The 12,229-nt window shown below is 38.9% G+C and overlaps 3 protein-coding genes across 3 annotated transcripts; all 3 read right to left on the reverse strand.

Annotated features, from left to right (window-relative positions):
- Nucleotides 1-167: 167 nt before the first annotated feature.
- LOC137577445 (5-oxoprolinase) lies at nt 168-5,911 on the reverse strand. Its single transcript, XM_068290914.1, has 6 exons — nt 5,634-5,911; nt 5,286-5,565; nt 4,900-5,212; nt 2,795-3,557; nt 1,725-2,734; nt 168-1,665 (listed from the first exon to the last, which is right to left on the reverse strand). Exons 1-6 carry the CDS (start codon nt 5,808-5,810, stop codon nt 312-314), a joined length of 3,897 nt encoding a protein of 1,298 aa, XP_068147015.1. The 5' UTR covers nt 5,811-5,911; the 3' UTR covers nt 168-311.
- A 674-nt stretch (nt 5,912-6,585) lies between these two features.
- Nucleotides 6,586-7,597, reverse strand: RpS24 (ribosomal protein S24). The gene is made up of 2 exons (XM_068291899.1): nt 7,464-7,597; nt 6,586-7,154 (listed from the first exon to the last, which is right to left on the reverse strand). Exon 2 carries the CDS (start codon nt 7,142-7,144, stop codon nt 6,749-6,751), a length of 396 nt encoding a protein of 131 aa, XP_068148000.1. The 5' UTR covers nt 7,145-7,154; nt 7,464-7,597; the 3' UTR covers nt 6,586-6,748.
- A 142-nt stretch (nt 7,598-7,739) lies between these two features.
- Ugt317A1 (UDP-glycosyltransferase family 317 member A1) lies at nt 7,740-9,991 on the reverse strand. Its single transcript, XM_068290076.1, has 5 exons — nt 9,795-9,991; nt 9,520-9,678; nt 9,366-9,453; nt 8,855-9,310; nt 7,740-8,801 (listed from the first exon to the last, which is right to left on the reverse strand). Exons 1-5 carry the CDS (start codon nt 9,795-9,797, stop codon nt 7,909-7,911), a joined length of 1,599 nt encoding a protein of 532 aa, XP_068146177.1. The 5' UTR covers nt 9,798-9,991; the 3' UTR covers nt 7,740-7,908.
- Between the last annotated feature and the right edge of the window lie 2,238 nt (nt 9,992-12,229).

Below are 12,229 nucleotides of genomic sequence, written 5' to 3' on the forward strand. Positions count from 1 at the left end.
GGCCGCTATATTTGAAATTCATTTTGAATCTTCAAATCTACCGTAACTAGACACCTGTTGCAGACAAGGCAAAGAAGACTCAAAATATAGAAATGTATTTTAAAGACAACATTTAATACAAAGCCTCTAAAACTGTGGGCAATTTAGTTAAGAATATCAGTACTAGATATTGGTAAAAAATTTTATTCAAAACTGCAGGATTAAATCGTTTTACTTTTAACAAGTTTAAAATGATTCATTTATACATATAGCAACAAACAAAAAATGGAATTTAAGAAATTGCACAAATTCAAATTTCTCTTCAGCGAAACCTAGGCCGACTCCTGAGCCTGTAGGTAATTGAAAACTGTGCCACGTTCGACAAATCGTTGACCGTCATTGGCAGTTTTGTCCTGGCTAGATGACTCGCCCTCAGGCGAACCATAACCACCTCCACCTGGTGTTTTCATGGCAAACGTATCTCCCGTTTCGACATCGATGCAAGTCTTTCCAGCCAAGGCTATAACCCGACCATCATGCTTGTAGATTAAATTGCGTCCACTTTTAGCTGGACCACCACCATTTAGACCATACGGTTGCAATGTCCTGCGCTCGGTAAGCACGGACAAGGTGACTGGCTTGCGGAAAAGTAAATCCCTCTCAACTCCCTCGCCGCCTTGCCATTGACCGAAACCACCAGAGTTATCTGTACGCAAGCAGAAACGTTTCAGAATCATGGGATAGCGCAATTCCAATATTTCCGGATCGGTTATACGCGTATTTGTCATATGGGTATGAACACCGCCGGCACCATGCCATCCTGGACCAGCTCCAGCACCACCAGCCACTGTTTCATAGTAGCCCCATTCTTCATCGCCGATGGTGATGTTGTTCATGCATCCCTGGGAGGCACCACACACACGGAAAGCCTTTAGCACAGTGTCCACAATGCGCTGTGATGTCTGCACATTGCCACCCACTACTGCCGCACCCTCGGAGGGATCAAGAATGGAATTCTTAGGAATGATCACACTAATCGGAGCAAGGCATCCCTGATTCAGGGGCACATCGTGACCGACCATGCAACGTAGGCAATATATCAATGCCGACAGAGTAATGGCACGCGGAGCATTACAGTTGCCCCACACCTCCACACCAGAACCAGTAAAGTCACACAAGGCGGAGCCCAGCTTAGCATCGATGGTCACCTTCAAAGTGATGGGCGAACCATCATCCATGAATTCCTGTGCCTGCAGCACTGTCGATCCTGTTCGCTCCAAAGTGTCCTGGCCAATTTGACGTAACATATCCCGTACCGCCAGCTCAGCATTGGCTTGAATGTGACCCATGTAGGCTTGGACAACATCCAGACCATAGCTGTCAATCAGTTCGGACACTAATTGAATGCCCTTGTGATTGGCGGCAATTTGGGCTTTCAAGTCGGAGAGATTATCGCTAAGATTGCGTGTGCCCACAGCTCCCTTAACATTTTTTGGTGGAGTGGTCAATTGTTCTACGATTTCCTTCTCCTGAAACTGACCATTCTCAACAATCAAAAATGATTTAAAAGCAGCTCCCTCCTGGGACAGAGAAGTGGAATGCGGCGGCATTGACCCGGGTGTTATGCCACCAATATCGGCATGATGACCACGTGAGGCAACAAAGAACACAGGACGATTTTGACCCCTAAAATAAAAGAGAAGTAGTTGCCACTGAAAAAGAATTAGTATCCATAAGATACTTACTCATAAAACACTGGCGTAATGACAGTCAAATCGGGCAAATGGGAACCACCCGCAGAAGGATGATTGGCCAAGATGACATCACCATTCTTGAGAGTATCGCCGCGTACTTTCAATTGATATTGCACCGTCTCCTGCATGGCACCCAAATGAACGGGTATATGCGGAGCATTGCTAACCAAACCACCATCCGGACCGAACAGGGCACAAGAGAAATCCAAACGTTCCTTGATATTGGTAGAGATTGAAGTGCGTTGTAAGACTCTGCCCATCTGCTCGGCAATGCTCATAAATCGATGACTAAATATACTCAAATGAACAGGATCTAGTTCAGAATTGATGCCCTGTTTGCCACCAGTTTTAACATTCATAATCAAATCGCCAAATTCAGTGACCTGAACATTGCTATTGGGCTCCACTATAATTGTGGATAGCTGATCGATGAGTATGGCTGGTCCCGAGGGTATTGTGTGACCTGCTTTCAGGTTCTTGGTCAAATAAATGGGAGCATCAAAGATGCCCTCATCGAAATGCAATCGTGTGGTGCCCTCAGCTTGAGGTATTTGTTCCCCAGCTTGGCTAACCTTTGCCTCTGGTGGTGTATCATTTTTACCCAATCCACGTATGCGTATATCATCGACTATAATGCGACGATTCTGCAAAACAAATCCAAATTCTGTGCGATAACGTTCCAAGAATGTGGCATTAAAATCGCCATAAGAAGCAAGAAGAGGTGACTTTCCACTGGATTGCTTGCCGGCTGGAGCAACCATTAAAGCACCATCTGTGCCCTCATAGCGCAGATGCAGGAAAGGTTCCAGCTCTATGCGATGGAAGCCCTGACTACTCAACTTATCATGGCATTTCTTTGCCAATGCATCCAGGCGTTCCTTTAGCAGTTGATGATTTTCATCGGTAAAGACCAAGCCACTGGGCTCTTGCACTTCCTGCACCACATCGGCCAAAGCCATGCCATAGGCCGAAAGAATGCCGGCATATTTATGAACAACCACCTGGAATAAAGAAAAAAAGTCAGTTGGTGAATCATTTTGCTCTCATCCACTGCTACTTACCTTGGCAATGCCCAAATTCTTCGCTATGGCACAAGCATGTTGTCCGCCGGCACCGCCAAAACAGGACAACACATGACTGGCCGTATCCAGACCTCTTGACTGAGTCAAAGCTCGTATGGGACGACACATAGTCTCATTGGCCACTCGTATAAATCCCAAAGCTACTTCTTCTATGCTCAATTCTCTCTTATCTCCAGTGGACTTCAAATGTTGATTGATCTCCTTCTGCAGCTCCACAAACTTTGTTTTGCTTATCTCATAATCCAGCGGTTCGTTCTCGGTGGGACCAAAGATTTTGGGGAAATATTGCGGCAATATGCGACCCAATATCAAATTGGCATCAGTCACTGTCAAGGGTCCACCCTTTTTATAGCAAGCCGGTCCAGGATGAGAGCCTGCCGATTCGGGACCAACTACAAATATGCCAGAACGGAAAAATAGACGGGATCCGCCGCCAGCTGCCACCGTGTTGATGTCCAATTGTGGTGCCTGAATGGTCACTCCGGCTGTGGTACTCTCAATCACATGCTCATAGCTGCCAGCATATCGAGAGACATCTGTCGAAGTGCCACCCATATCGAATCCAATAAGCGGTAGTTGAGTTTCCCTCGATCCAGTCAAGGCATAGCCCACTACGCCACCAGCCGGCCCAGACAAAATGGCACGAGCCCCACGGAAATTCTCCATATTTGTAAGACCGCCATCAGATTGCATGAACAAAACATCGACGCCAGCCAATTGATTATCGAAACCGGATTTGAAGCTGTTTTCGTTGATGGTGATGAAATTACAAGATTTGTATGGTGTAATTAAAACCAACTCATGTGATCATATTTTTTGTCAAGGTCTTATCTATGTAAAATCTTAATTTTAGACTAAAGAACTTAACTAATGTTTATGTTTTATACACTACACACCAAAAAGAGTGATAAAATGTTGAAAGAATAGATAAAATAAAGCCTTTAACAGTCGATTAAGTGTATGTCCTATGAGAACTTGAACAATATAAGAGCTAGAGATATAATAGTAAAGGCTTGTTTTAAAATTTGGGCACTTTTATTTCCGATTCAGTAAAATTTTAATTTTCATTCTAATATTCAATGAATCGTTTATAAATTTAAGGTTTTTAATTATATAAAACATATAAATTGGTCTAATAAATTTCTTAAAAATTGGAATATAAATGACTGAGTTACAAGAAAAGAGAAGAAGAACTAGAATTGGCGGACATGTGCGCTATAGAGATTGAAGTGTTAAAGGCATTTCCTATTGGAGAACTTTGCCCCCTAAAGTATGAAAAAATCAGTCTATATATTGTAATATAACAAATGTTTTAGAGAGTCTGTGGATAAAATATATTTCTCGAAGCAAACATTGTTTAAGTCGAAAATTTACATGATTTACAAGTTATATTTTGTTAAAAACAATGAATACTTTTTTAGCCCATTGCATACTTTAAGGGACAAGGTCCCTCTATTAAGCAGCTATACATTTAACATAATAAAACATATCTGCATATAGCTACATAGCTTTAAACTTATCAACTTTATAAAGCATGAATAGAGCATAATAAAAATATTTTTACTGATCTTTGCAGTTAAAGGCAAAAGTTTTTAGCAGGGTATATTTAAGTCGATGCAATAACTGGAGCAAGTTTTTGGGGATGTAAACAGAGTTAAAGCATTATGCAATTTTGACCCAGTTTGTTTGAATGTTCTTGACTAATGACTCATTTATGTACTTATATCGGTTTCGATCAAGATTTGAATAGGTTAAGATTTTGAATTTAATAGGGAATTCTAATTTCATTCTAATTAAAAGATGGGTGTGTATCTTTTCTCGAGTATTCCGCACATGTTCCAATCTATTTTAAATGGAATTTGTATGCTAAATGCTATTATTATTCTATCAAGTGTTTATATGGTGTAATTCCACCTAAGCTATACATATGCATACATCTACAAATGTGTGTACATATGTATGTATGTTTGTTGTTTTGTTTATTTGTTTGAGGTCTGTCTCTTATCTTTATAGTTCTGCCTCCCCTCAAAAGAAATAGCTAAATCATGGAGTTAATTTACAAACACAGATTAGACTAAACTTACCTAGCCAAATAACGATCCACATGAGGAGTTAAATATGCCTCAGCGCAGGCTGTATAACCCCGGGCCACCACCCTGCACATGGGCATGGCTTCGTGAGAGAGTGTAATATGAGTGAATCCCAATTCTCGGGCAATAGCACCAATTTGCTTCTCATGCTCGGCACACGCATAGCTATGGGCCAATACAATGGACACCGATGAGATGCCCTGCTTGAGGGCAACTGTTAAGGACTCTCGAACACTTGCCTCATCAACAGGTTGCAATTCCAAGTACTTCGTCCCTGCAACGCCATCAAGCAGTTTCCAATTTTGTTCTGGAAATGTCATTGGTTGAGCATTTTCAATTAATTTCATCACTATTCTTGATCTTGGTTTTATGCAACTCACTCAATTGACAACGATCTGGTTGCTGGGGTACAATCCGGCAATCCACTTCCACCACAGTCTGATAGAGATTCGCTGGTTTCTTTATATTCAAATCAAAGATTTTCGGTCTCGCCTGATTGCCAATGTAGAGAAGATCTCGAAATCCTCTATTGACCACCAAAACGACAGGATCACCTTTCCTTTCCAGCAAGGCATTGGTGGCCACTGTCGTTCCCATTCGAACCCAACCAATTTTCGAAGTGTCCACCAGACCAGAGGCAGCCAAATCCTGTCCCGTTTCCTGGCAAGAATTATAAATTTACTTTCATCCATCTGCCTATTCTTTTTGTTATTCTATTTTATTCATACTTCTTTGAGTATACGACGTATTCCTTCCCTAGGTGCATCGCTATAACGTTCGGGATCCTCCGACAACAATTTCATGGTGCGCACTTTGTTGCCGGGACAAATGCAAAGGACATCGGTGAAGGTGCCACCCCGATCGATGGCAAAGCAATATTTTTCACCAACATTTGAGGACGTCATTTCTGTTGTGTTCTCCGTTTTAGACTAATTTGTTATTTTTTCTTCTTTATACGCGTCTTTGTTGCAACGACGATCTTAGCTGGAATGGCACTTTGAAAAACTTAACAGTCTTATCATGTTGGGCACGAGATACCCCAGCAAGCATTTATTCTCGAAGAACTGTTCATAATTTTCAATGGGTTTATGCGTGCTAAGAAATTGCGACGTTCTTTCTAGGCAAAGAAGTTGCCCAAGTACCTTTTATTTTGAATAGTGCTTTAATTGTATACAATCAACCTTGAATCAGAGTCTATTAAGAGAAAATATTAACTTTAGAAACTAAAAATTAGAATTCATTTTGAATACTACTTTTTCGAAAGATTGAAGAATGACTAAAGCCGCCAAATTAAAAAATTTACACCAGATTAACGCCAAAAGAATAAAAACATTGAAAGCGAAAATAAATACGAACATGTCACATTGATGATAAGTATGTATAGGATAAAACCTGGCAAGGTTAGTTAAACAATATTAACTTATGTTCTTTGTCTTTCCATACTTCTTAAGATGATTTTGAAGGTAATCAAAGATTATGACTTAATTCAAAGTTTGTAGCTTTTTTGCTAGTACAAAAATTGGTCCATTAGTTTCAAAAAATCACAGGATATTTTTAAGTTAAAAGACGATTGTATGCATCCAATCCAAACAATTTCAATTTGCCTGCCGCCTTTAAGCGTGTAGAATTATTTATCTTAACACTTTCAATATGAAATGAAAACTCACTTTAGGCTTTAGTTTTTTTTTCCTTTTACTTTTAGAGTTTTATTTAACTTAGTTATACAGAAAGACAAAAGCCGCTCCAAAAGTAAACATCCATTTTCAGTTGTCGTTCTTGTTCCGCACGTAAAAAAGTGTAACTAATGCATAAACAGCAGCTTCAGGCAGAATTGTTAAGGGCTCTATTTCTTGCCTGTACCAATCTTGGCCTTGGCAGTACCACGGACCTTCTTCATTCTGTTGCGACGTTCCTTACGCTGCTTGCGGGTCTGCTTCTTCTGCTCGAAGAGGCCGTGACGGGCTAGACGGTATTTGGGTTCGAATTTCTTGGCGAAATCCAAAGTATCGTAGATCAGGCCAAAGCCAGTGGAGCGGCCGCCACCGAAATTTGTACGGAAACCGAAAACGAAGACGACATCGGGTGTCACCTTGTACATGGCAGCGAGTTTCTCGCGGATTTCGGTCTTGTTGACCGATGAAAGTCCAGGGTGGAGGACATCGCAGACCATTTGTTTCCTGGCAAGCAGGCGGTTGGTCATAAACTTGCGGGTGCGGATGGTGGCAGTTGTACCGGACATCTTGACGGAGCTGTAATCCAAGCAGAGAGAAAACAAAGGAATTAGTGATTTACATTTTTTGAAACACATTCAAAAATCCTTTAAGCTGGCCAAATTTTTTGTTGTTTCTTTCTGCTGCCTGGAGAACAACATAACCTCACTGTGCCTTCTCTTTCTCTCTCACTTCGCTGGCCAACAGCGCTGGGTCCCACGTGTGACACGCTGCTGCCTTTTCATAGTCCGTTCTCAGCAATATCAGGTTGTTTTCATATCGGCGGCACTCCACAACTTTCATTGGCCATTCTAGTCGCTATTTACGCCATTTAAATTGATTCTTTACCTTTTAAAACGCTTGAAAAGGTTTTAAACACGTCTCACTGCGAACGCGAATCTTTGGAAAGGAAGATGGCAACCGCAGCGTTACCAGAAAATCCAACAAATTATCGATAATTCTGAATGCGACCACAAAAAGAAGCTAAAAGACTATCGATAAGTAAAAACCTATCGAAAATCGACATTCCGGAGCAGAACCTATCGAAAATCGACATTCCGGAGCAAAACCTATCGAAAATCGACATTCCGGAGCAAAACCTATCGAAAATCGACATTTGAAAACTACTCGTTAATATTGGTTTATTTAAAATAGCAATACGAATTTACAGCACATTTGTAATTCTGAATTTGTATTGACAGTTAATTAAAAATATCAGTTCTTGGCGGTTTCAAATAAATTCAAACTCTAAATTTTGCATCTTTGGCACAAATTTTAAATTTATTTTCACACTTTAACCTAATTTGCCTTTGCTAATTTCTCTGGTTTGTTTTTTTCTCTGCCACAAAAAGAATCCAATAAAGTACACGGCCGCTGCCAGTGCTGTAATTAAGACAGCCACACCAAAATAGAAGACAAACAAATCGAATAGATGCAAGTGACTGGAGGAGATGCCAATGCCACGAGTCCTAATGGCAACACCACCTTTGTGCCTCACCACATAGTTTACCCAAAACACGGCTGTGGCCAGAGCACCCAAGGGACGATCTCTATACTCCAGACTAACATCTCGGATGGTCAGTTGAAAGTGCTGCTCAGTAAGTAATCTATCCAAGGCCCAATTAAGCGATGGTGTGGTGACATTATCGTGATTCAATTGCAGGCCCACTCCCAACCGGACAGCCAATTGCATGTTTTTCTGTTCATTTTGGAAGCATGGCAGACCCACCATGGGCACATTCCGAGAGATGCCTTCCTGCAGGCTGAGCAAATCGCCATTCATAATAAAAGCACGTACGCGAGGATGCGCCAAGATATCAATCTGAGGCACTGAATGCTGAATTATTAAAGCATTCTCGGGTAAATCTTTCAACTTCTTTACATCATGGCAGGACCAAATGAAACTCTGTTTCCGCGATTTAAACAGGTCGAATAGAATTTTCTTTTTAGCATCAGACAATTGGCCACATGGCTGCTCATTGCCCAGCTGCAGATAGACAACTCCCGAGCGAGCTTCTTCGAGAAACTTTTTCACATTCCAGGGCAACTCACGTGGTCCACGAATATGTAGGCCGCCTGCCAGGACAATCTGCTGGATCAATGGACGAGGAGTCATCAGCGGCACATGGTTATTAATCAGCAAAACGGCCAGATTAAAAGCTTGAAGCTCGGCTACTGAAGTTTGCACTGCAAAGAGGACAGATGAATCACAGATGTTCCATTCGAAATTTTCTTATTACCTTTGAAATGCTTTTCAATTAGCTTCTCTTGCGCTCCATAGTGTTCCCTTTCGAAATCCTTTCGCCGGGCAATGCATTCCCGAATATTTCCCAATCTCTCCATGAAATCCCAATGGGGTGAATAGTTTTCAAAATCAATGGGTGAACATGCCGTGGGCACCAATGACTCTTGCACAGCCTCCATATATTGTCCGAAATCGGAACTAACTATACCCATTACTGGCTTCTGTTGCATAAAACCCAAAGCTAACAATGCTTCGCTATAAAAGTAATCCACAATGATCAAATCATAATCGAAATCCATGTAGGAGAGTTTAAGCAATGTTTGCAATTTCTTTTGACCAAGAAAATGATCCAAAGAGGCGGCTCCCACATGAGCCAAGGATTTGCGTAACTTTTCCAATGGTAATTTGCCAAGATCTTCGAGTTTTCCCTTGGGCGCTGCATGTTCTTGCACTTTAAAGGATTAAAAATTAGTTACTAGACTTCATTGGTCTTAGTACATACTAACATTTGCTCCAGAATGGATATTCCGGGATAATATGCTCTGTCACTGTCTCCAATTGTTCATGAAGACCATGACTTGTATATAAGGTTACCTGGTAAATTAAATTTGAGTAATTCGAAGATTACTTTCCACGCGGAAATGCTCCAAAATGACTTACATTATGTTCTCTTGTGGCCAGTTCTGTGACCAAAGTCCTCATCACCGCAAAATGACTTTCACTGGCATGTGGAAAGAGCAATAAAATTTTGGCCCCCTTTGCAAATTGTTGACAGGAAACGAATAAAATCAAAAATAGACCAATTTCCACTAAACGTGGCTGCAAACAAAAAAGAATTGCCGTTAGCCATGCTCCACTGTACTCAATAAAGAACACATCATCCTCCGTTTTTAGATTCTTATCAAGTGTCACAGCTTCCTCAAAGAAAATCTCACCATATTGAAAGTTAAATCTTTTGCCCAAAACCTAAATCGAAATTTTGGATTTCTTCCGGAGAAGACAGATTTTCCACTAGCTCCAGCACTTCCACACAAACTGAACACTCAACATAAACTGATTATAATTACTCTCGACAAAACAAAAAAAAAAAATAATCTTAAATGTGCCGGGAGCATTCGTCCAGAGAATTGAGAATTGTGGCTGCGGTTTATTGGAACACATGTAGAAAAAGTGGCACATAAACATAACATCACAGATACATACAGGAGCGGACTAAGGCCGATGGGTGGGAGAATTGGAATAAACAACTTTAGATGACGCCGAATCATTTACAAGGCAAATCATTTCCTTCTCCTCGCTTATCTATAAATATCTCAACATAAAGATCACCGCAAATGCGGCCCTGCCTTATATACTACATACATCTACAAATGAAACTGAAAATGGAAATGTGAGTGGAAAGGGGGTTCAATTGCACTGACACAGACAGAAAATAATAATTCCTTCCATATTAAAGATCGTTTTCCCCTTTTGGCGAGCAAAAGAGTCGCTGGAAGACGCTCTTAAAATGCACTGGAAATTTCGGCAATTGGAGACTTTTCTTCTTTTCTTTTATTTTTCTTACAATTTATTAAAAACATTTATACAGAGACAAGTTTAGGGAGAATTTTTCTTAAGAGACGTTTCTTAGTTCAGTTTATAATTCTTTCCACTTATAACTAATTGTTCATAAGGCTTTAATAATAAATAAATAAATACTTATAAGGAAATTTGTGTCACGAATGCATTAAGAAGGGCGAGGAGTTTCGGATAAATCGGTATAAAAAGTTATATGAATGGATTACTTGTGGCCCCAAACTTTGACTCTATACTTAACACTTTACGACCTTGTGGTAAGACATGATTTTAATCCAAGTCAAAGAAAAAGCAATGACAAAACCTTGAAATTTCACATAAACTTGCATATTTTTTGTCGGTCTTTAATTCTTTTCATACTGTTTTACTTAACTTTTGGCAAGAGAAGACACAAATACATACCTAAATCTTATGAACATTATGGATTATGAAAATCATAATCTTACTTTTTTTATAAATAAAATTATTACATTATAAATAGTTCACACTATAAATATGTCCATCCATTTTTGTTTAGAAACCACTTGAATTAACTTTTTAACTACGAATCTAAAATTTTAAGAATTTCAAAGCTTTTAAACACACCTCGCTTACTTTTAATAAGACAAAGTTATGTGAACTTGAAAGTCAAAATTTGCGAATTTAAAATTTTGTATTTGAAGATTTGTCCCCTTATATTGTAGGGTAACTTAAAGTTTTAAAATATCAATGTCAAATCAAATTTGCAAGAAATTAATAAGAAATCATTTTAGTAGTACGACATTGTTAAAGTTTTGGAGGAAGAATGGGTACATTCCGGAGTGGAAATTTGTAGGTCTACGAATTTTGAATATAAGATAATTAAAACACTAAAATAGAGTAAGAAATCAATTGTGCAAAGAAACATTTTCTCAGTTTTTCAAAATTTTGAAAGGCTTACATATCTGGGCGTTTTTCAGTTCTCCGATTTAAGTCCCTCTTTAAATAATAATGTATTGAACTATTTAAATATTTCAATTACTGAGGAAGTCCAAGCTACCATTTATGAAGTTCCCTTTGTTTTAAAACTGGACAGAAAATGGCAAGAACATTGCAAACTTTCTCTTTAAATTCTAAAAAAAGATTTTACAACAAAAAATACGTATTATTCTCTATATATGTATGTATGTATATTTTTATTTTGCCTATTTAAACTTCACTACGCTTTGATTTAAGTAAAGTTAGCCGAATTAATTTAGCAGCTGTTTTTATTTTGTCAAGATCGCAGACAAATATGTATATAAATAATTACCGCAAACATGTCAAACAGAATGCTAAAACCATATGGATTTGTAAATATTTTGAGCTGTAACGAAGTTTTAATACCCTTACAGTTGTTCCTACTAAAAGTGAAGTTCTATGTGCATTTTGTTTGGACTCTAATTATTAAGAGAAATCCTTTTTCAACCCAGTTCAAAAATTGTTGAAAATAAACAGTCCGTTCCTAAAATCTAATTTCAAGTCCCAAAATAGAAAATTAGAGTCAAAGTTTTGAATATATTTTACCTTTAGTCTCTAGTCACTGTTTTTGTCAAAAATTTTAAAGAATATTGGAAATTTAAACGTCAATTCTTAAAAAATATTAACTTATTACATAAAATTACTAAAAGTAGTTGTTTTTCACATAGAAAGTAATTTAACTTAAAGTTTATTAGTTTCGTGATGTAAAGAAATGAATAAAAATTAAAACAAATATAGTTATAATATAGTCTTAAAGAAATTTCAGTCCAACAAGCTCTTACCTAATGGAAGAGAGAGAGAGAGAGAAGGGATCTAA

The sequence above is a fragment of the Drosophila tropicalis genome, unplaced genomic scaffold, assembly GCF_018151085.1.
Source record: "Drosophila tropicalis isolate 14030-0801.00 unplaced genomic scaffold, ASM1815108v1 contig_593, whole genome shotgun sequence".
Taxonomy (NCBI): Eukaryota; Metazoa; Arthropoda; class Insecta; order Diptera; family Drosophilidae; genus Drosophila; species Drosophila tropicalis.